At 37.9% G+C, this 24,599-nt stretch overlaps 1 protein-coding gene across 5 annotated transcripts in view; it reads left to right on the forward strand.

The window, feature by feature from the left end:
• Positions 1 to 24,599, forward strand: part of Lrriq3 (leucine rich repeats and IQ motif containing 3) — a 113,473-nt gene that overhangs the window by 65,992 nt on the left and 22,882 nt on the right. For all 5 annotated transcript variants that reach the window (XM_042280196.2, XM_006974956.4, XM_015993804.3 and 2 more), the window contains one exon: positions 9,103 to 9,232. In XM_042280196.2, coding sequence (XP_042136130.1) covers positions 9,103 to 9,232 — 130 coding nt within the window. The remainder of the gene's footprint in view (positions 1 to 9,102; positions 9,233 to 24,599) is intronic.

A 24,599-nucleotide genomic window follows, 5' to 3' on the forward strand; every position in this document is an offset into this window, starting at 1 on the left:
TGTTTCCCTATCTGTTCTAAATGTTTGAATGTTGCTGGCCTTTTGAGTATATTTACAAGTATTACCTATTCTTCTGAATGTAGGATAACTTAAGACGTGGTGTTAGTTCTTCCAATAGTTGTTAGAATTAAACAGTAGAGCCCCCTGGCCCTGGTATTTGATGAGATACTTTTTGTGAGTGTTAGTCTTTTTAAATGCTGCTAATTTGCACAGATTTTGTACTTACTCATGGTTCAGCCTTGGTAACATGTAGTCTGGTAACTTGTTTATTTTAGTTTATCAGTGATATTTTATTATTTTTTATTATATGTAAGCATATGTTTTTGTATGGGAGTATGTGCCTATGTGAAGGGATGTGCATATTAGTGTTGATGACTTCAGTCAAGAAAAGGGCACCAGTTCTACTAGAGATGAAGTAATAGTCATTTGTGAGTCACCTGACATGGGAGCTGGGAATCACACTTGGATCTCTGCAAAAGCAGTACACACTCTTAGCCACTGAGCCATCTTTTCAGCTTCTGGTTTTTATGCAGTTGAAACCAGAGGATCCTACCCAGCCTCATCTTGCTAGGTCTCCTGTGATGACTGCTGTTGTGTGCTTGTCTTGGATGTTGACCTTTGACTCACACATTGGTTTTGAGATAGGGTCTCTTTATTTTTTGTGAGGTTGTTTTCAGCAAGTTTCTGAGGGTTTTTTCATGTGCATCTTTTCTTGTAGCATAGGAGCACTGGGATTATAGGTGTAAACTGCCACACAGCTTTTCAAAGGGCTCTATGGATTTAAACTCCATTCTTCATACTTGCTTTGTGTGACCCATCTTTCCAGACCTTCAATGATAGTTTTGCATCATTTCATCAGGTAGCACCAATATTATATTTATGTAAATAACATTGGATATTGGATGAAATACCTCCGATATGAGTGGGAGGGCGCTGAGTTTGTTAAGAAAGCTGTGTTAACTACACTTTTACTTTGGACAGAATGAGGTTTGCACTGAACTACAGACCCTATGAGCTGTGTGCTTGTTGGTGACTTTGCTGAGCTTACACTAAGCTTTGCTTCCTCTCATCTTGAAGTAAAAGTCTAAAATCTCATGCAAGTTTGCAGGGTCTTTTCTTATAAGGTTCCAAAACTTCACTGCTAAGTATCTACTCTATGGCAAACCTGAGGGCTCAATAATGGACTTGTTGGTGCCTCTAGTGTTGGTCATGATGGACCTTAAACTAAATCTTGAGCTGAGCAAACATAGCATTTCTACAATGAATTTTCCACATGCCCTAATCCTGGAAATTCTCAATAAACACATTCAGCACCTTCATTTCCCATGACTGTTTTTGTTGTAGTTTGCTTTTGTATAGAAGAGTTATGTTTCTTCCTTTATGTATGAAGCCCCCTGTGCTTATCTAGGTCACCTTTGGTTCATTCTCTTCCTTGTGTTAGGGTACTATCTTCTGAATCCTTTTTCAGAAAAAGTAATATTGGCATCAAATATAAGGTAGTAGCAGTTTGTGAAGTAATGATTAAATCTACCATGATTTAAAGGTTAGTATCTTAAACAATAATCGTTACTCCTAAAAGTGTATTGAAATGAAGCCCCTTCTCTATGTCTGGTTCTGGGAACCAGCACTTACTGATGAAAGTTGACCGCAGACGCTAACCTGCATTTCAGAGCTCTGAGGACAGTTCGGGATGCTTGCTACCCACAGCATACCAGCTTTCTGAAGTGCAATGCTTTCTGCTGATTCAATAAAATGCTGTGTATCTGAACAGCAGAGCCAACAATTTTCATTAGGATAAAGGAGATAATCTGTGTTATCGTAACCTGAAAGTTACATCTTTTGAGTAGTGTTTGAAAGCTCTTGTGTCTGGATTCATACTTTGGGATCTGGAAGTATTGAAGAGAAAACCAAGTAGAAGATAAGATACCAAGGACCTGTGGATCAACCATGCTTCTGAACAGGTTCCTAGGGTGATCCTTCAACACCTGACTGCTTTCACCACAGTAGAGCATGGTGATGAAGCAAATGCTTCTAGATGTAGAAATAGTGCTGATTGTAATGAAAAAACAAAAGTGGCTTGTTATCAGACTGTTTTGTTCAAAACTTTACAATCTCCTATAAAATAGAAAGTCTCTGACTCCATGGCAGAAAATGTGAAAACAGAAGTCCAACTAACCCACAGGTTGGAAAGCAAACCAAGAGGGTCACAATATAACTTGAATCTTACACATGAGTGTTTACTGAAATATTTAAATGAGTCAAGAATGAGAAAGAATTGTCACCACTGAAACCTACTTCTCAGTGTTTCAAAATGGTAAACCATTATTTCTTAAGGAATAAAGCATCAAACATAACCATCTATCTGCTTTTTTTTGCAATCAAATATCAATATACTTTGGAATTGCAAAACTTCAGTTGATCCTCAGTTAAGCAGCTTGGTATTTACTGATTTCTCAAAGTTTTATTTATTGTTGGGAAATATGCATTTTATGATTGTATGGGATTTGTGCCGTGTGGCTGAAGTCTCTAAGTGACTTTTACAGATTACTTGTTAGCATCTCCACTGAATACTGCCATTTGAAATTTCCTTCTTTACTACCTTGCATGTTAACTTATTATGATGCATAGCTAACAGAATGTAGAAGTTGTGGCTGAGAAAATACATAGTTATTCCTTCCAGAGGAATTGATCTGTTGTAAGGATATGGCAAATTCAGTTGGTAAAGTTGCAGATGTTCTAGAACATCACATGTCTGAGTTGATGTACAAGAGAAAGTGCCAACAAAGGGGTGTGATAATTATGGAGAGTTGCTGAGTGGGAAGCTCATTCAGTGTTCATCAGGAATAAAACAATTCCAAGATAAGTGAGAGAAACATTGGAAGTTCTAGGTGCTGTAAAAAACTATAATTTCTTTAAAGCTTATTTCTAGCTATTGGATTCTCCCCACAGAATGGAAGAACTCCATGATCTATCATATGAAGTGAGAGCCTAAAGCTACACACAGTATCACCACATCTTGTTGGTTGATTGATTGGTTAGTTGGTTGGTTGGTTGGTTGGTTGGTTGGTTGATTGGTTGGTTGATTGGTTAGTTGTTTTGATGGTTGATTGATTGGTTAGTTGTTTGTTTGTTTGGTTGGTTGGTTGTTGTTATTTAGTTCCAGGATCATTCACAGATCCAAGGAAGTCCTTCCTGAGGACCAGATTTGGGGAAAAAGTTTAGCTCAACTAAGCAAACATTGTGATAAATGGCTGATATAATGTGCATAGGATGTTGAGTGGAGACCTGGGACAGGGACACTTTCTCATAAGACTGTGACAAGATTTTCTGAGGAGAAACTATTTGTAGTGAATACTTGAAGCATAGGGAGCTAGCCATGCACAGTTCTGGAAATACAGGCCCCTGCACAAGGCCCTGAGCCATGTAATAGCTTCTTGAGTTTGGGATGTGTTTATGAGGCTGAATGAACTCCAGTGTGGCAGGAGTTCAGTGAACTACAGCCAGAGATGAGATAGGTTTGGTGATAGGACAGAGGTTATATTTTTCTGAGGTTTGTAGCTCACAGTAAAAAGTTAGCAACTCAAAGAGCCATCAGAGTATTTAAAACCACAAAGAAATGTATTTTGACCAATGTAAATGTATCTTGTTAATTCCAATAAGGGATTTGTATTTGACTGGAAAGAGGTACTTCTAGACCTAGGCTACAAGAATGACAGCAGAAATGCATAGACATATTTGAAGTATATTCAAGAGCTAGAAGTGCTAAGATTTGCCATAGGGTGAAGTGTGAAGTTTCAGGAAAAGGTTAGCATGGAAATACCAAGCTTTGTTCAAACTTCAGAATTTCATTAAAGTTAAAGGATGTTGGGGAATGTAGAAACCTGAATTGCTCTGTTACCTCTTTTCTTCTCTGCCATTGCATAGAACTGAGTTACACAGGGTGTATTTTCACAATATGTTACTTTGTAGACTGCATAGTTGGTAGAATACATTAGGTGGTATACTCATTCCAATGGTCTAGGATATCTGAAGTTATAGGAAAGTATGTTTCCAGGGTCTGATGGAGTACATCAAAGGGAAAAGTATGTGGTTAGACCAATTCTCCAAATCTGGATAAGATTCTAGCATCCTCCCCACAGGGGCTTCCAAACCACTCCTTGGAGCTTTTGTCTTTATCCATGTTTCAAAGCACAATATATGCTCAAGTGATTTAATATAATTTAATTGATTTAACTTAATGATAGTTATTTAATTTGTCCAACTGCAATATCTACTCCAGTTTAACGTCCTCTGCACAGCCAGCCTAGTGACTTCAGTCTGTTGGCCGTACTGTGAATTTCTGGTTGCTCTTAAGTGAATTTGTTCCTTTGCCTTTTCATCAGAAAGTGTGATAAACAGTTTATGTATTTTTATTCAGAGCTTGCATATAAGTATTGATAAATATTGAGCTGAGAGTAGATGAACTTATGGCATTAGAACAGGCTCACTGATACTTACTCTTCCCTGCCTGGGCACTCAGCTTCTCATATCTCTACCTAATTATATTAGCACTTCGTAAGTAACCAGTGATGTTATCAAATATCTCTCAATGAAAATTTACTACACAATTCACATCTAAACCCAAGTTAATTCTGACTTTGTTAAACTGAATTTATAACTGATTTATTTAATTTATCATCAGTTTATACTGTTCCTTGGCCAAATATCCCTAAATATTTGATAAAGTCATCACAAATGAGTCTCTGGTATACAACAGTATGGATAATATAAATTATAATTTATGGTGGTGAAAACTAGGTCTATATTATATTTGTCCAGTATTTTAGTAACTTCTTTTCTTCGTGTACTCAAGGATCAAACAGTGTGTTTGTGGTTCATATCCACTCTCTCTCTTTACAAACCATAGAAAAGCCACTTTCCTTAATGTTGGTAGCTTTTGAAAGCCCTGGCTTATTTATATTTTTGACTATTTGATGATCTTCCTACAGATTTATCTCAGATTAACACATGAGCTTTCTATCATGGATTTTTGTCTTAAGTCAGGAAAGTAAAAATGCTTTTTAAATGATGAGAGACAAGTGAATACACGAAGAAGAATAAATTGGAGAATTAAGTATATATTTATTATATGTATATTATATATATTGCATATATATTAGAAAGTTCCTACTTAACTAGACCTCCTTCATTTGACCATTTATATATATTTGATAGTCAGATATCATTTAGGATAAAGACTACATTTCTAATATCTGAGATGTATACTTTTTTGCTTTCTTATTCTTCTGGGTAATGGAATGGATAACTACTAGTTAAAACAAGATTGCTAGGAAAACTCATTTTCTGATGGATAGGATAAAATATGATCTCTAGAAGAAAAAAATGAGTCGTTCTGTGTTTCAAATGGAATGTAACATGATCTCTTTCTTCATTTCTTTCTGTTATTCTTTGGAAACATTGTATTTGTCTCTAATTAAATTAGGGCACTTTACACTCCCTTCTCTCAGGCCTCCTGTCTCCTAGTGAAACTCTACTTCTTAACAAGCCCTCTCCTACTTTGATGTCTGCTTTTATTATATTTTGAGGCTCACTGAGTTTAATGATGGATTCTTGAATGAATTTGAGTATAGACTCCTTAATGGCGCATAGGCAAATTGTCAGTGGCTACAATGCTAACACTCATTACCTGCACAGAATTTCTCAGTGAGTGCTGGGGTCTCACCAGCCCTCATCTCCATGCATGAGGAAATGGTGATGTGTCCTTATACAGGTCTTTACACTGAGTTCATGAGTTCAATGGCCTTGTCACGTCCAAAATACCCAGTTTCATGATGCTCTTCCCAAACCTATAGTTCTTATAGTCCTCTTAATTCTCTTCCATGATGTTCCCTGAGTCTTGTATAGTGTGATATAGATGTCCAGTTCATAGTTCGGTACACAACCATCGCTTATTCTACACACTTTGACCTCCTGTGAATCTCTGCAGAGTCATACCCCATGGAAAAAAAAGACGCTCAACTGACCAAGGCTGAGAACAGCACCAATCTCTGGGTTTAGACAGGAATATTAAGAAGACAGTTTGGAAGACAAGAATGAAGAGAGAAGAGTGAAAAGGAAAAATTAAAAACTTTAAAAAGAAAGATTGGCATCATTTTTCTTTACCAACAAACAGTAGTAGGTAGTTTCTGAGGACCTGTGGCCTCCCCAGGCATGAGTGGCCTGAATTTAACACCATTTCTAGAATACAATCAATTGCATATATAGTAATGTGAAGAAAAAAAGAGTATCAACATAGAGCAGAAGCGGGAAGATGATGTATAGAAGAAGCCTTTGTTTTTACAGTTGACCATTGTGGCTTTAATTGAAAAGTTGTGATCTACACAATTTTTTGTCTCATTTCTTTAATAGAATTGGATTTAAGTGACAAAAGAAACATCTTTACTTAAAATTATGCCATGTTTTGCTACTACACTTTGATGTTATGAGTCATAAAGTATGTGTTTGTCAATCTTAGGAAACAGGATGTTTATGAGCTGCAAATGCCTTATTTACTTGTATTTTTAGCAAAAATAGTGATTTTTGTCATACAGATAATGAAAATAAATTGTCCCAGAATTAATAAGTGAAAGGCTTTTCACTGAAGGAATAGACACAGCTTTGTTCCTGCAGGGAGAAATACAAAGCACCTGCTTTGAACAGCAAGTTGTCATTGCACTGTCACTGCTAGAAAAAAGTGACTTTCGACCAATAAATCAGAGAATACCACACGAGAGTTTAAAAATATTGAGATTCTAAATATTTCCATGAACTCACTATGTAGCCAAGGGTGGCCTTGAAAATCTGACCCCTCTACTAACACCTACAGAGTACTGAGGTTGCAAGCATGCACCACCACACCCAAATGAGGGACCGGATTTTACTACAAATGCCTGTTTTGCATGGTATGGAACATGTGACAGAAAACTAATATGGTAGAGGGCAACATTAAGGTAGAGAAGAAATGTAACGGGCTTTCCACCCAAAAAGTTTATTAGAAATTTAACTGACTTCTATTTAGATGAAGGTGGTACCATTTGTCCAAGTAAGAGGTGAGTCTGTGATAAAGTTATGGCTTTATTCTCTTGAGTAAAGATATTTCTGAGACTTTATACAGTAAATGCATGCAGCTGATATCTGTTTTGGATATTAAATGATGGCAAGAATCTGTGAAGTGCATAAAACAATGCAAATTATAAGTACTGTGTAAGTTTTCTATAACATATCTAAAGAGCAAATGACTCAGAGGCATCTGAAGATGAATTCACAGACCTTCAGAATTTAGTGTTTTTTATTAGAGGAGGCACAATATCCTGACAAACTTCAATGTGATATGTATGGAGTAGGTGGGATGGCTCAGTAGGTAAAGGTGCTTACCACTGAGCCTAACAACTTGAGTTTATTCCTGTGACCTACATTGTGGAAGAGAGAACCAATTCTCTCCAAAGTTGTGCTATGACCTCCACATGTGCATCGTGACACACATGTACACACACACACACACACACACACACACACACACACACACACACACACACACACACACACTCCTCTCTCTAATCATAACAGGTTTTATAAAACACAATATTCTTCACTGTGACATTATTAACAGTCTACTATTATGTGTATTTTTGTTTCTTTTCTTTTTCTTTTTACCAGGATGACAATTTGTTCTAGCTACTCCTCCTCCCTAATGTCCTCCCTGAATACATTCTTCATATGCTCCTTTGAGTAAATGGTCTGCCAATGAGATCTTAGTAGAAGTTCATTCATTTAGAAACACACCTGTGTGCTTGCATCATTTTTCCATCTCCATCTTTCTGAGAAAAATGTGGATACCATGTTGCAGGATGGAAGTTGTGCAGATACAGTGAGGGTGACGATGAGGGCATTCCCTGATGCTGGGTCCTTGATGACCTGCAGAAATCTCTCACTGTCCTGCATGGTCTGTGAAGAAGAGAAGACAGCACAGTGTTGTTGACACCTTGTCAATGTGTTCATGACACAGTCTACACTTGACATCACTCCTGCTCTCCAGGAAGCTCTTTGCTGATTGTCATTCTATTGTTTATCCATACATATCTGGTCCAATTATACTAAAAGGCTTGTATGTACTCTGGTCTGATTCCAAGCTTCTTTCTTATATTACTGTCTATTTTCCTATTTTTGGTACATTAAGAGTTCTGGCTGGGCGTTGGTGGCGCACGCCTTTAATCCCAGCACTCGGGAGGCAGAGCCAGGCGGATCTCTGTGAGTTCGAGGCCAGCCTGGGCTACCAAGTGAGCTCCAGGAAAGGCGCAAAGCTACACAGAGAAACCCTGTCTCGAAAAACCAAAAAAAAAAAAAAAAAGAGTTCTGTAAGGTAATTTTGCATTCTTCCTTTTTTTTCATTGAGCCTTCCTCAGGCTTTAAGACAAAAATATGTGTCCACTCTTTATGGGTACAGCCTCTTCCTTCCACTGCCTTTATAGAATCACCCCCAGGGTATCACTAACAGTTCCTAAGAGATTGCCTAACAAAGGAATAAACAATGCTACTTTTAAAGTTTTTCTTAATGGTACTTGTCTTACAGGTTTTTAAAAATCAAAATCATAGTACTGTACCACACATGAGAAAATTCTTTGAGAACTCTGAGACATTATATATCATCTGCTGTGATTAGTTTTTATTATCAACTTGACACGTTCTAGAATCAGCTGGGAAGGAAATTTCACTGGAGATTTTCTAGATGAGCTTGGCCTGTGGGTGTGTCAGGGGAGGGGCCTGGTATCTTGGTTAGGTTGAAGTAGAAAGACAGATCCACCATAGGTGCTGCCGTTCCTTAGGAAGAGGATTCTGAGCTATAATAGAGCAGAGAAAGTTAACTCAGCATAGCATGTATGCATTAATTCTGCACTGTTTGCCCTTGACTGTGGATGTGACATGACTAGCTGCTTCAAGTTCTGACTGCCTTGACTTCCCCCAGATGGTGAACTGTAACCTGGAGTTGGGAAGCAAACCCTTTGTCCTGGTTTTCTATCACAGCAACAAGAAACGACTTATCAATGCCTTTATATGTTTTCACAGATGAGATGTACTCCTGCTGACTTTAAATACTTTCCTGAGTACAGAAAATGCATTTCCTGTCTTTCATGTGAATTAAAAACAAAAGATATTGACAGAAAACCAAAACCACCAAGACATCACATTCAGAAAGGTTGGTATGTTTTGATGTGAACTAAATAAAGCAACAAGAAATTGGGGACACTGATTTTGAACTTCTAAACACTAGACTCGAAAATACATGTTGAGACATTTGACAAAATATGCATCTAGTGGGGTTTGAAAATGTCTCCATGGTTAGGAGTGCTTGCTTCTCTTTCAGGAGAACTGAACTGGATTCTCAGCACTCACATCACAGCTCACAACTGTCCCAATTTACAGCCTGGGGGAATCTGATTCCCTCTTATGGTCTCTGCAAGCACTGCACACACATGTCATATAAATCCACAGACACACTTAAAAATCCACACCTTGTCTAATCTTTCAATGGATATATTTTATTTGATAAAAGCAGTTAGTAGCCAGGCGGTGGTGGCGCACGCCTTTAATCCCAGCACTCGGGAGGCAGAGCCAGGTGGATCTCTGTGAGTTCGAGGCCAGCCTGGGCTACCAAGTGAGTCCCAGGAAAGGCGCAAAGCTACACAGAGAAACCCTGTCTCGAAAAACCAAAAAAAAAAAAAAAAAGCAGTTAGTAAACTCCATCCATAACTGATAGTTTTATGACTGCCTCTGTCAATTACTGTTCTTTAGGAATCTGTAGTAAGAGCCTAATCATTACTTAAATTAAAAATGATACTGTTTCTTTTAACTTGGAATATGATTATTTTTCTGCAAAAATGCACCACATCATCTTAATAAAAACTTGCCTCTTCATTTACAGACAGTTTGTAAAATAAGCCCTCCTTTCTGAGATGAACATTCTTTTCTCTATAGTGTCTTTCACTAAGGAATCGTGTAAACTCACTGTACTGTCCAGGCCATCCAGGATCCAAGTCTTAGGCTCAAGTGATTTTTACCATCTCAAATTACTAGCTGACACTGTAGTTGTACACCATTGTGTCCAGGCTCTGAAAATTGCAGTTTTGATTATTTTACATTTATTTTCATTTTATTTTTTATATGTGTGTGTGCATTGCTTGCATATATGTCTGTACCACTTGCATGCCTAGAACCCACGGAGATCAGAGAAGGGTGTTTCAACATCCTCTACTCAACATGGCCTCTTAAGTACTTGTCTTACAATTACTTGAGCTATAGTTAGGCATTTAAGAAAACAATTTTATTTACAGGCTTCAGATTTGCATGGGCAACTTTCACTGTTGAGTGGAAATCTTAACTCCTAAGATCACTGTACACTGAAGGATAATTAATGGAACTGTTATACCTTTCCTGGGCATGTATAGTATTTTAGCCACTATGTGTACTTTTTAGTTATTTTAACATCCTATTAGTCATTTTTTCTTGCCTTCTTGTTTCAATAATCCCTAATTTATTATCTTTTATTATCAATACATTGCTTAAAGGGTTTCCTTTCTCCCTCCTTTCCTCCACCCCTCCCTCCCTCTTTCCCTCCATCCCTCCTTTCTCTCTCTCTCTCTCTCTCTCTCTCTCTCTCTCTCTCTCTCTCTCTCTCAAAACTTAAAAATGTGATCAATACATATAGAATAATCAGTCTGTTTTGAATTTGTTCTGGAGTCTAAAATTAGCTGTCTTTGAGACTGAGAATACTGTTACTTTCCTGTGTCAATTAAAAAAATATTCTAGTATATTTTCTGCTCATCAGAATTATACACCTTAAACAGAAAATATCTTCCTGACCATCCACATCTATAGTGTGTCCAAAGATGTAAAACATACTACCCAGTGAGCTACAGAAAGACTCCCACAGCTGTTCTTTTTAGGGAGGTATGTGGTGGCACAGGAGAAAGACAGAAAAAAAACTGGTTTCCATAACCAGTGCCCGGAATTTGCCTAGTAGGGCTCCCCAGCAAAGAGTTATTCATCTGGTGGGTTGACCTGTTAAATACTAGTTGTCATCTGCTGTATACTCTCATGGCTCCCTGCACTTCACATACTCACCAGCAGGGGAGGTCACTTGTGTTACTGATCTTAGCCATTCCTACAATGTAAGATGAACTCTCTGATTTCAATTTGATTTGCATTTCCCTAATGACTAAGAGTGTTGAATATTTAAGTGTTTATCAGCTACTTATGTTTCTTCTTGTGAGAATTATCTGCTTAGACCTGTTCCCTAATCCAGTTTTTAACTGGATTGTTTTCTTGAGAGCTAGTTTTTTGAGTTCTTTATGTATTTTAGATATTAGCCCTCTACTGGATGTGTTGGTGGTAAAAATCCCATCCCATTTTTTAGGCTTATACTTTGTTAGAATGATGGTGTTCCTTGCCATGCAGAAACTATTCAGTTTCTTGAGGTCCCATTTATTAATCATTAATCTTAGTGCCTGTGCTATTGGTGTACCATACAATACACAATGGTCATCTCCTGTGGCAATTCTTTCAAGGCTATTCCCCATTTTCTCTTCTATCAGGTTTAGTATATCTGGTTTTATCTTGAAGTCTTTGATCCATTTGGAGTTGAGTTTATTAGGATGATATGAATGGATGTATTTGGATTATTCTGCCTGCAGCTGTACAGTTTCAACAGCACCGTCTGTTGAAGATGCTGATTTTTATTACTATAGCCCTACAATACAATTTGAGGTCAGGGATGGTGATACCTCCAGCAGTTTTATTGTGACACAAGATTGTTTTAGCTGTCTCCTTGTTTGTTTCTTGTGTATATATGAGCATGGGAGACATTTCTATCTCCTGATATCTTTTTCAAATTGTTTTTCATGTGTTAGTTTTTTATCATACAAGTGTTTCCCTTGCCATATTTTTTTGAGTCAATTGTAAAAGTTATTTTCCCTTGATTTCTTTCTTTCTCAGTCCATTTGTCATCTATATATAGGAAGGCTACTGTTTTTCTGAGTTAATTTCATATCAAGCTACTTTCCTGAAAGTCTTTATCAGCTGTAGGAGTTCCCGATGGTATTTCTAGGGTCACTCGTGTATACTATCATATCATTTTAAATAATGATACTGTGACTTCCTTTCCAAATTTTATCCCCTTGATCTCCTTCAATTGTCTTGTTGTTCTAGCTAAGGCTTCTAGTACTGTATTGAATAGGTATAGAAAGAATGGATAAGCTTGCATTCCTGATTTTAGTGGAACTGTTTTATGATTCTCTCCATTTAAGTTGATGATGTATTTGTGCTTGCTGGAAACTGCCTTTATTATGTTTATGTATGTCCCTTGTATCGCCAATCTCTCCAGGATTTTTATCATGAAGTGGTGTTAAATTTTGTCAAAGGCCCTTTCTTCAACTAATGATATTGATCATGTAGTTCTTGTCCTTCAGTTTGTTTATAGGGTAGACTACATTAATTGATTTTCATACATTGAACCAGTCTTTATCTCTGTGATGAAGCCTACTCGATCATGGTGGATGATCTTTTTGATATGTTCTTGGATATGGTTTTCAAGTATTTTATTGAGAATTTTTGCATTTTAGTTCATTAATGAAATTGGTCTGTAATTTTCTCTTATGTTGGGCCTTGATGTTATTTGGGTATCAGGGCAACTCTGGCCTCATAATAAAAATTGGGTAACATTCTGTTTCTATTTTGTGGAATATTTTGAGGAGTATTGGCATTAACTCTTCTTTGAAAGTCTGGTAGAATTCTGTGTTAAAACTGCTGTGGGATGTCCTGTATGTTGTGAATAAATAAAATGCTGATTGGCTAGTAGCCAGGCAGGAAGTATAGGCAGAACAAGCAGAGAAGAGAATTCGGGGAACAGGAAGGCTGAGTCAGGAGAAGCTGCCAGCCACCACCATGTGTAGTTAGAGTTTTCCTGCCTTTCCCACAGTCAGGACAAATCTGTCACCCGCCAGTCCCACAGTCTCTCAGACCCAACCAAGTAAACACACAGACTTATATTGCTTACAAACTGTGTGGCCGTGGCAGGCTTCTTGCTAACTGTTCTTATAGCTTAAATTAATCCAGTTCCATAAATCTATACCTTGCCACATGGCTTGTGGCTCACCAGCACCTTCACATGCTGCCTGTCATGGCTGCAGCTGGCAGTGACTCCTCCCACTTTCCTGCTCTCTCAATTCTCCTCTCTGTTAGTCCCACCTAAACTTCCTGCCTGGCCATTGGCCAATCAGTGATTTATTTATTGACCAATCAGAGCATTTGACATACAGACCATCCCACAGCAGCCACGAATACCAACATGTAAGATGCTGGTAAGCCACGAGCCATGTGGCAACTTGTAGATGAATAGAAATGGATTAATTTAAGATATAAGAACTAGATAACAAGAAGCCTGCTGTGGCCATAAAGTTTGTAAGCAATATAAGTCTCTGTGTGTTTACTTGGTTGGGTCTAAGTGGCTGCGGGACTGGTGGGTGAGAGAAATTTGTCCTGACCGTGGGCCAGGCAGGACTGGAGAAAACTCCAGCTACATAAAACCATCTGGTTCTGGACTTCTCTTTGTTGGTAGATGTTTAATTACTGCTTCTATTTAACTAGGGGTTATAGGTCTGTTGAAATTGCTTATCTGAATTTGATTTAGCATTGGTAAGTGGTATGTATAGAAAAAAATTATCCATTTCTTTTTGATTTTCCTGCTTGTTGAAGTACAGGTTTTTGAAGTATGCCTTTATCAGTTTCCAGCTTTTCTTGATTCTGCTGTTATTTCACCTCTCTAATTTTTTAGGTTAGATATTCTCCTGGCATTTTAATTAATTTGGAAAGGTTATGTAAATCTTATTGATTTCCTCAAAGAACCAACTGTTTATTTCATTGATACTTTGCATTGTTTTGTTTGTTTCTATTTTATTGGTTTCAGACACAACATGATTATTTCTTGTCATCTACTCTTCTTGGGTGTGATTTATTCTTTTTGTTCTTGAGCTTTCAGGTGTGCTATTTTTACTAGTATGAGATCTCTTCAATATTTTTGTGTAGTCAGTGCTATGAACTTGCCTCTTAGAACTGATTTCATTGTGTCCTATAGATTTTTGATATATCTTCATTTTCATCCACTTCTAGAAAATTGTTGATTTCTTTCTTAATTTTCATCTTGACAGTTTTTCATTTCATAGTGTGTATTCATGAGCTTGTAAACTTTCTGTTGTTGTTGATATCCAGCTTTAATCCATGGTGGTCAGATAGGAAACATGGTGTATTTCAGTTTTCTTGTATCTGTTGAGACTTATTTTGTGTCTGAGTATGTCATCAATTTCAGAGAAAATTACATGAGATGCTGGTCATAAGCTATATTCTTTTATGTTTGGGTGAAATGTAATCCATTTGGTTTATAACATTCAGAAAGCCGATGGTGTAGTATTTGCCAAAATTTCATCAAAATGTTGAAAATAATCCATACATATACCACATTGAAGTAAGTTATTTTGGAGAACATATCTGTGAGGGTTAATTTTGAGGGTTACCCTTACTAGATCTGTACTGTGCCAAAAGACTAGCAACTGGACTGTTTTGATCAGATTATATGAAGTGGAAAGACAGCCTTCTGGATCAAAGTTTTGCTTTTGTCTGCATATCTTGACTGTGGCTGGCAAGTTCTTCTCCCCTGTTGCTACAGTGTGCCTTAATTTATACTAGAACCCCCCCTTCCCCATTTCCAATGCAGTTTCAAGATCAGCAGTTCCCCAGGAATCCTCCAGGTCTGCAGTGCCAGACAGGCAGTACTGTGGAACCAAGCATCATGGACTGAGAAACTACCAACTACTACATTCTCTGCATTTCCAGTGTGAGATAATTGTTCTCGGACTACTGTAGTGGTTTGAAATAAAATGGGCCCAAAAGGCATAAGTGCTACTAGGAGGTATGGTTTACTGGAGTAGGTGTGGCCTTGTTGGAGAAAGTATGTCACTGTGGAGGTGGGCTTTGAGGTCTCCTGTGCTAAAGTTACACCCAGTGAGACAGACCACATCCTGTTGCCTGCACAAGATGTAGAACTCTCAGCTACCTTTACAGCACCATGTCTGCCTACACATTGCTATGACCCACTGTGATGGTAATGGACTGGACCTCCGAACTGTAAGCCACGCAATTAAATGTGTTCCTCTATAAGAGTTGCTATGGTGTCTCTTCATAGCAATTGGAGCCCTAACTAAGAGAGAAGTTGGTACCAGGGACTAGGGTATTACTGTGACAGGCCTGACCATGTTTTTGCTTGAAGGAATTTGGACCTTTGGACGGTGGATTAGAAAAGTAGCTGAGCACTTTCAGTGTTGCTTAATGGGCCATCCTAGTAGGAGCATGGAAGACAGTGGTGCTGAGGGTGACATGAACTGTGGATTCCTGGATCAAGAGATTTCAGAGGAGAAGAATATTAGTAATATTAGATATGGCTTAGAGACTGGTCTTGTTATATTTTGGTGAAGAATATAGCTGCCTTTTGCCCTTGTCCAAAGAGTCTGTGTAAAGCTAAAGTGAAGAGTTTTGAATTAATTCTGTTGGCAGAGGAAATCTCAAAAGAGCCTATTATAGTCTCTGTTTTGTGGTTATTAGTGGTAACTGTAATAAAGATTTATTACACCAGAGGCAGAGGCTGATGGACCTCTGAGTTTGAGGCCAGCCTGATCTGCAGAGCAAGTTCCAGAACTGCCAAACTTAGGCAGTGAAGGAAACCATGGAAAACAGAAAGCTGGTAAAGATGTAATTAAATTGATGTAATTGAGTGGCTTTGTTCCAGCACCAGAAATCAGTGGAACTTAGCAGGTTCAGGCACCTGGTTCCCGCTTTAGAGTTAAGAATAAAAGAAAGGGGTCATAGAATCTCCTTCTGTGACTAAGGAAAGCTGATGATCCCAGGCATGTTTCAGGGGTGTCCCTGAATGGAGGCTTAGAGAGGCCAATGTATGAAGCTGTGAAGGTTAAGCCTGGATTGCGTGGAGACCCCAAGATATTGGAGATGCCAGAGCCATGGGATACCTGCCAAGGAGAGCTGCTAACAGGGAATGGAACCAGCCAAAGAGAAAGAAGTGTGTTGCAGTCAACAAAGCTGAATGGTGTTGGAGATCAGAAGAGCATTTTGAAATCAGACATAAAGATACAGAGTTTGGAGTTTGCCTAGCTGGTTTTCAGTCTTGCTTTGTTCCAGCATTTCCTCACTATTCTCCCTTCCCTATGTTTTGGAATAGTAATGTATTTCCTGTGCCACTGTATGTTGGAAAAATATGTGATCTACTCTTTGATTATGATTTATAAGGGGTTACAGTTGCATGAATCTCCAAAGAAACTTTGAACTTCAGACTTTAAATAAGTTTGAGACTATTGTAGACTATGAATTTTTGAAGTTGGAGTGAATGTATACTTGCATTATGATATGTATACAAGTCTTTGGGAGCTAAGCAGTGGAATGTGGTGGTTTGAAAAAAGAGTCCCAAAGGGAGTGGCACTATTAGGATGTATGGCCTTGTTGGAGGAATGTGTCAGTGTGGAGGCAGGCTTTGAGATCTCCTTTTCTCAAGCTATACCCAGTATGACAGACCACTTCCTGTTGCCTACACAAAATGTAGAATTCCCAGCTACCTCTCCAGCACCATGTATGTCTCCCTGCATGCCGCCATGTCCTGCCATGATAATGGACTGAACCTCTGAACTGTGAGCCACCCAGTTAAATACTTTCCTTTATAAGAGTTACTGTGGTCATGGTGTCTCTTCACAGCAATAGAAACCATAGCTAAGACAACCACCCAGACTATACTGTGTAAGACAACTTAATTACTCCCCTTTTCATATATATTCATTCTATAAATTCAATTCCTCTAATGAACCGTGACAAACACAATGTGCATGGCCTTTGGAAAAGAGTTTACTTTTTACATTGAGGTATTAAAATAAAACGTAGCATATTAAGGGATATATATGTGGGGATACATACACACACAGACACAAATAGGAACATATATAATGCAAATATATGTACATATATTTTTCCACATGAAAGAATTCCAAACATTTTAAATAAAGTGCAATTTTATTATATCACTTTTTATATTAATTAAATTTATTCATTTATTTTACATCCTGATTGCAGTTTCCCTTCCCTACCTCCTTCCATTCCTTTCTTCTACTTCCCCTCTACCCCCAGCCCACTCCTCTGTTTCTGTTCAGAAAGGGGCTGGCTTTCCATGGTTTTCAACAGAGCATGGAATATCAAGCTGAGGTAGGAATAAGCTCCTCCTCTTGTATTAAGTCTGTGCCAGGAAAATAAGTATGAGGAATAGGTTCCCAAAAGCCAGCCAGTGTGTTAGGAACAGCCCCTGCTCCCACTGCTAGGAGCGTCCCACAAGTAGACCAAGCTTCACAACGTTCACATGTATGTAGAGGGCCTAGGTTGGCCCCATGCAGGCTCGCTGGCTGTCAGTCCAGACTCTGTGAGCTCCTATGAGCCCAGGTTAGTTGTTTCTGTGTGTTTCCTTGTGATGTCCTTGACTCCCTTGGCGTGTACATTCCTTTCTCCCTCTCTTTAGTGGGATTCTATGAACTTGGCCCAGAGCCTGGCTGTCGGTCTCTGCATCTGTTTCCATAAGTTACTGGATGAAGGCTCTCTGATGACAATTGGGGTAGTTGCCAACACCCTAAACTTTCAGTAGGAAGGCCAGAGTGTAAGTCAAAGTATATGTGGCTGGGACAGAGTCCCAACCCCTCCACTAGAAGTCCTACCTGGTCACAGGAGATAGCCAGTTCAGGCTACATGTCAACTATTGCTAGGAGTCAGCTGGGGTCATCCCTGTAGATTTCTGGGAGTTTCTCTGGCCCAATCCCTCATTTTCCCATCTCTACCTATACCCAGTCTACCCACTCACTCTCTTCTATTTCCCCTTCTCAGGGAGATCCATGAGTTTCCCCCTCCTTGGGCTCTCCTTGTTACTAAGCCTTTCTGGGTCTGTGGATTGTGGCATGGTTATCCTTTACTTTATAGTTAATATCCACTTATAAGTGATTACATTCCATGTTTGTCTTTTTGGGTCATCAAAGTATCACTATTTGCAGATAATATGATAGTATACATTAGTGACCTCAAAAATTCTACCAGGGAAGTGATGTGGTTGGATACAAGATTAACTAAAAAAATTAGTAGCCCTCTTACATACAAAGAATAAATGGGCTGAGAAAGAAATCAGGGGAAAAAATCACCCTTCATGATAGCCACAAGTAATATAAAATACCTTGGGGTAACTTTAACCAAGCAAGTAAAAGACCTGTATGTATGGCAAGAATTTCAAATCCTTGAAGAAAGAAATTAGAGAAGATATCACAAGATGGAAAGATCTCCCATGCTCAGGAATCAGTAGGATTAACATAGTAAAAATGGCAATCTTACCAAAAGCAATCTGCAGATTCAATGCAATCCCCATCAAAATTTCAAAACAATTCTTTACAGACTTTGAAAAAACAATACTCAACTTCATGCTGTGGATGATTGATTGATAAATAAAACACTGATGGGCCAGTAGCCAGGCAGGAAGTACAGGCAGGACAAAGAGAGAGGAGAATTCTGGGAACAGGAGGGCGGAGGCAGAGAGACACTGCCAGCCACAGCCAGAAGCATGATATAAGATACCAGGAAGCCATGAGCCACATGGCAAGGTATATATTATAGAAATGGGTTAATTTAAGATATAAGAACAGATAGCAAGAAGCCTGCCACGGCCATACAGTTTATAAGTGATATAAGTCTCTGTGTGTTTACTTGGGGGACGTGAGTGGGAGAGATTTGCCCTGACTGCCTGCAGGCCAGGACATAGGAAAACACTACCTACAACTTCATATGGAAAAACAAAAAACCCAGGATAGCTAAAACAATCCTATATAATAGAGGAACTTCCAGAGGTGTCACTATACTTGACTTCAAGTATTACTACAGATCTACAGTAATAAAAACAGCATGGTACTGGCATAAAAGCAGACAGGTTGATCAATGGAATTGAATCAAGGACCCATACATAAATCCATACACCATAAATCCATACACCTATGTATATTGGTTGTAGTATTAAGGCAACTCCATGTAGTTAAAAGGGAGGTTTATTTTGTGGGGTAACTTACAAGTAAAGGGATAGGTTACAGGGTCTGGGAAAGGTGTGGTGCAGTTCAGCGGTGTTCTCTGGAAAAATCTGATTGGTCTACATCCAGCATCCAGGATTCAGTAACCAAGAGAGCCAGAACATCCAGATCTCGGGTCTTAAGGGCTCCTGTCTAGGTCCCACCTTGTAGGCAAGACAGTTACTGAAGCCTCAATGGGGTAGTACTTCCAGGTCAAAGCTGGAACAGCTACCCACTACATATGTACACCTGATTTTGACAAAGAAGCTGAATTTATACGCTGGAATAATGAAAGCATCTTCAAGCAATGATGCTGGCATAATTGTATGTCAGCATGTAGAAGAATGCAATTAGATGCATATCTGTAGCACGAATCTTAAAAGGTCTTAATAAAAACAAACCCAGAGCCAGGTATTGGGGTGAACGCTGGAAGATCAGAGAAGCAGAACAAGCCACAGCTTCCTCACCTCGCCAATTCCTCAGCTGATCCTGTTTCCTCAGATTGGAAGCCTCTGAGTCCTCATCCAAATAGATCTCAGCTGAACTCCTGTTCAAAAGCCTAAATGCTTAACCAGGCTCTATTTCCTGGTTTTCACGCCTTATATACCTTTCTGCTTCCTACTATCACTTCTTGGGATTAAATGCTTGTGTCGCCATGCCTGGCTGTTTCCAGCGTGGCTTTGAACTCACAGAGATCTGGATGGATCTCTGTTTCTGGAATGCTAGGATTAAGGGTGTGAGTGTCACCATTTTCTGGCCTCTGTACCTAGTGGCTGTTCTGTTCTCTGACCCCAGATAAGTTTATTAGGGTGCACAATATTTTGGGGAACACAATATCACCACACATATCTATCATCCTCCACAAACCTCAAGTCTAACTGGATCAAAGATCTCAAACATAAAATCAGTTACACTGAACCTAATGGGAGAGAAAATGGGAATTAGTCTTGAATGCAATGGCACAGGATACAGCTTCCTGAATAGAACACCAGCAGCACAGACCCTGAGCACAACAATTAATAAATGGGACCTCCTGAAACTGAAAAACTTCTGTAAGGCAAAGGACACCATAATAGAACAAGATGGCAGCCTACAGAATGGGAAAAGATCTTCACCAACCCCACAGCTGGTGGAGGGCTGCTTTCCAAAATATATAAAGAACTCAAAAAGTTAGATATCAACAAACGAAATAATCCATTTTAAAAATAGGGTACTAATCTAAACAGAGAATTCTCAACAGATGAATCTCAAGTGACTGAGAATCCCTTAAAGAAATGTTCATTGTCCTTAGCCATCAGGGAAATGCAAATCAAAATGACTTTGAAATTCCACATCTGTCAGAATGGCTACAATCTAAAACACAAATGTCAGCTTATGCTGGAGAGGCTGTGGAGTAAGGGGAACACTCCTCCACTGTTGGTGGGAGTGTAGACTTTAACAGCCACTATGGAAATCAATACGGCAGTTTCTCAGAAAATTCAGAATCAATCTATCTTAAGATCCAGCTATACCACTTTTGAGCATATACCCAAAGGATGCTCAATTATATCACAGGGACACATGCTCAACTATGTTCATAGCAACATTATTTGTAATAGCCAGAATCTAGCAACAACATAGATGCCCCTCAATTGAAGAATGGATAAAGAAAATGTGGTACATTTACACAATGGAGCATTACTCAGCTGTTAAAAACATACCACTTTTTATGTTGGTTTTTGTGTGTGAGATGCTGATAACTGAATCCAAGGCCTTGTTCCTGCTAAGTATATACTCTACCAGTGATCTGTGTCTCCATCTCCTGTATCAATTTATATATATATAAAGATTATACTTCAGTTCAATATTTCTTAGCATTGATCTCATATTTTATATTGATATTTTAAAAAATTGATGATTTGTAGCAGTGCTTCCCTTACAAAAATGTATACATATATAAATTTGATAAAAATTTTAATTCAATAAGAGATTGTTATTGATCTTCATTGAACATCAACTGAAAGGTTTTTGAATAAGATAGCATAATCATAGTTGTTTAATTTCAGGTGTAGGAGACAATGTTCATATTCATAAAAGAAATTCTAATATTGGTCAAGGTAAGAAGCCTCTTTTAGAGAGTTAAGAGTAAATACACAGGAAGAAAAGTTCCTAATACTTACATCTCAGCAGTTGTGACATCAGAAGTCAAGGTCAGTCTGGACTGTGTGCCAACCTAACAGTGAGTGAGAAGCTGTCTAAAAAACAAAAACAAAATCATATAACAAACAGCCCATAATTTCATGCCCACACTATCCCCAAAACTGAGACAGAAAGTACTCAAACTAATGAGAAGTGCAGAACTGTACAAAGACATTTAGTGTGATACTTATGCTATGACTACTGATTACAAGTAAAGTATAAAAGAATATTATGATAATAATATTTGAGAAATAAAAGCTCTGTACCTACAATTAACCCTTGATAGCTTAAGTTTACAATATGTAAAATGATAAAAAAAAAGGAAGGAAAGTTTGTTGACCAGGTAATAATCACTCGTATTGCTAAGTGAGGCAAAGGGAAATTGAGTGTGGTTTTAAGTTTGTGTTTTAATTAAAGTACAATCTGGTAATGAGCAACTCCTACAACTTGACCAGTATTCCCTCCACCAGCCAGAGCCTGAGTGTGAACAGTTAGTGCTGGATGATATGGTTTGCCTCTCAACAGAATTATCTACTAGTTACCACCCCTCTTGAACATTATCTTAATTTTTCTCCCCCCTAGTTACATATCCAGCTCTAAGGAACTTTAGCCATTTAATGAAGACTACCAACCACCTCCCCATTCTGAAAAGGTGCATGTGAACATGGTCTAACCTTATGAGAAGTTTAAAGTATGCATGGGCTTTGCCAAATTTTATCTGAAATTTTACAATTAGTTGATAAAATAGTAATCACAGATTTTTGCTTATATATAGGATTTTAAGCACCCTCTAGTAATATTTGTTAGCTTTAATTGTACACATTGTGTTGTTTTATATGTACATACATGGAGTGGCTCCTGGGCATGTTTACCTGAGACATGAGAGAGGCAGTCAGTGGTTCTCAGAGTACTTGACTCTGAGTGAACAGCACCTGGGAGGGTAATGCCAACTTGAAAACATTACTTTTAAATAGTAACATGTCTGTTGATAACTTTGTGGATAATCAATCTTTTCATGGCTGTAATATCTGGTTTATTAATATTTGATTAGAAACCACATATAATGATGTTATAATACTTATTTTCTTATACATCATTAACATAATGTCATTTGTAATAAGTCACATATCTCTGAGCACTGTGGCTCCACAAATCCATATTTCAGTTTTCCTTTATTTACCTGCATATTCAATGTTTACAATTTTAATTCTTTATTAGATAAAGAAAGACATTAAAAGTGAAGGACTTATGACTATAGATGGCATATCCTAATTGTAAGTTGCTGCTAGTCATTTTTCTGCTGTATATAAGTTAGAGTTATACAGTATGTAATAATGCAGATTCTGTGATCTCTCATGATGTATTGTGTGATAATACAGATTCTATGACCTCTTAGTACCTCTTACCCATAGGCCAACTTAACGTGATTAAATTGTCACAGAAGACACGCAGTCAGAGATCCTAGCCCTCTCCCCAGTGCTTCACTCACTCTATAAAGAATCCAGTCAGGAAACAAATGGAGCAGGTAGACCCCCTGACACCAGGAGGAATGCCACAGTCTGCTTTCTCTTGAGGAATATGAACCTATGTTCAGAACATCAAGTCATGTTCTTGAGAGGTTCAAGATTTTCTCACACATAGGCATGTGCTGACACTGTAAATACCTCTGCCACACACCCAGAGTGATTAGCACATGCGACATACATGAGATCTTAGCAGGGACTCTCCAGCTAAAGGTATTGAATAAACATGGTTTGTTTCTTCTGGAAAAAATGAGTTATTTGTGTCTTACATGAGTCACAGTTGACACGATTTATCTATCTATCTATCTATATCTATCTATCTATCTATCTATCTATCTATCTATCTATCTATCTATCTATCTATCTATCTATCTATCTATTGCTCTCCCAAAAGAGTTTGCTGTTTAAATGGTATTTTATTTTATTCAGGATTATATTCTCTATGTATAACAGTTAAAATACAACAGTAAAGCAGGGCAAAAGAAAAAAATCAGTGTCACACAGTGCTTGTGTACTTTTGGGTAAACTGCTGTTTCTGTGGGGATACTGTAAGACAATGAAGTGAATACCTCCCAACATACTTCTCTTGGTACTTGTAATTATGATGTGCTCTGTACCATTTCATGTAGATCATTGAATATACTACTTAGTTCAATGTGAGATCCCAGGTGCCACTCAAGCTTTTTGTAAATAGTAATCCAAGATATTGGTTGTACAAAGTATTTAGTTACTAACAAATATCTGCACCTACCTATTTTTACCTTAGATTCATGCTTTTGATAATCCTAATTTTAATTTTATTTATATAATAAATTAATTTTATTTTCTTTTTCAAAATGATATATATGTCAAAATTTACAGATAATATTGTAATTCATGTTACTAACGAACACATTTCATATTGATCCACATTACTGTAATACTCAACAACTCATATTATAATCTATAAACAAGAGTATTAAATATATTAAGTATATTAGAAATTGAGTGCTCAGATACATGTCATGTTGCTACACACAGCTGAAATTATAGTGCTCACAGTGTCTGAAATGCTAATATTCTTTAATCCCTCCTTAGAACTGGGGATGGAATTTCCAGTCATTTCTGAAGACCATTTACATGTCCTGTGCAGCTGTAAAGAAGCCAGTTCTCAACTCTGATAGGAAGCATCAGCTGTTGCATAGTGATATTTCTGAGAACATTTCCTATTCAGAGTATAAGGTTAATTATTCAAAGGTCATCTTGACAAAGTACCTGGGATCACATTTATACAGTCTCCAGTCATCTTTCTCCATTACATCCTCCATCTTTTTCCAGATCTACTTAGATTCTGAAGTGATGACTCTGAGGATATTTTTTTTCCATTTTCTGCCTCCAACCTTTTTTCTCCAGATTCATCTATCATATCTTGCTAATTTTGGCCCACTTGTTTCACATGATTTTAACAGTTCCTTTGTTATATCCCTCACTTGTTTGCTTGAGTGGTGAACATTTGTCTAGCATCTAAAATAATGGAATTACATTACTTCAGGTGAACAGTTAGAGAGTATGTGCATATAAAACTGAAAATTTTCCTTTTCAGTTTTACATTAAACAAAAATACTGTATCTTGTTTTTATTTCTATATAATAATTCCAACTTCTTTGTTCTTAATATTACTGGCAGAAACAGG

Source organism: Peromyscus maniculatus, chromosome 6 (assembly GCF_049852395.1).
Source record: "Peromyscus maniculatus bairdii isolate BWxNUB_F1_BW_parent chromosome 6, HU_Pman_BW_mat_3.1, whole genome shotgun sequence".
NCBI classification, from domain to species: Eukaryota; Metazoa; Chordata; class Mammalia; order Rodentia; family Cricetidae; genus Peromyscus; species Peromyscus maniculatus.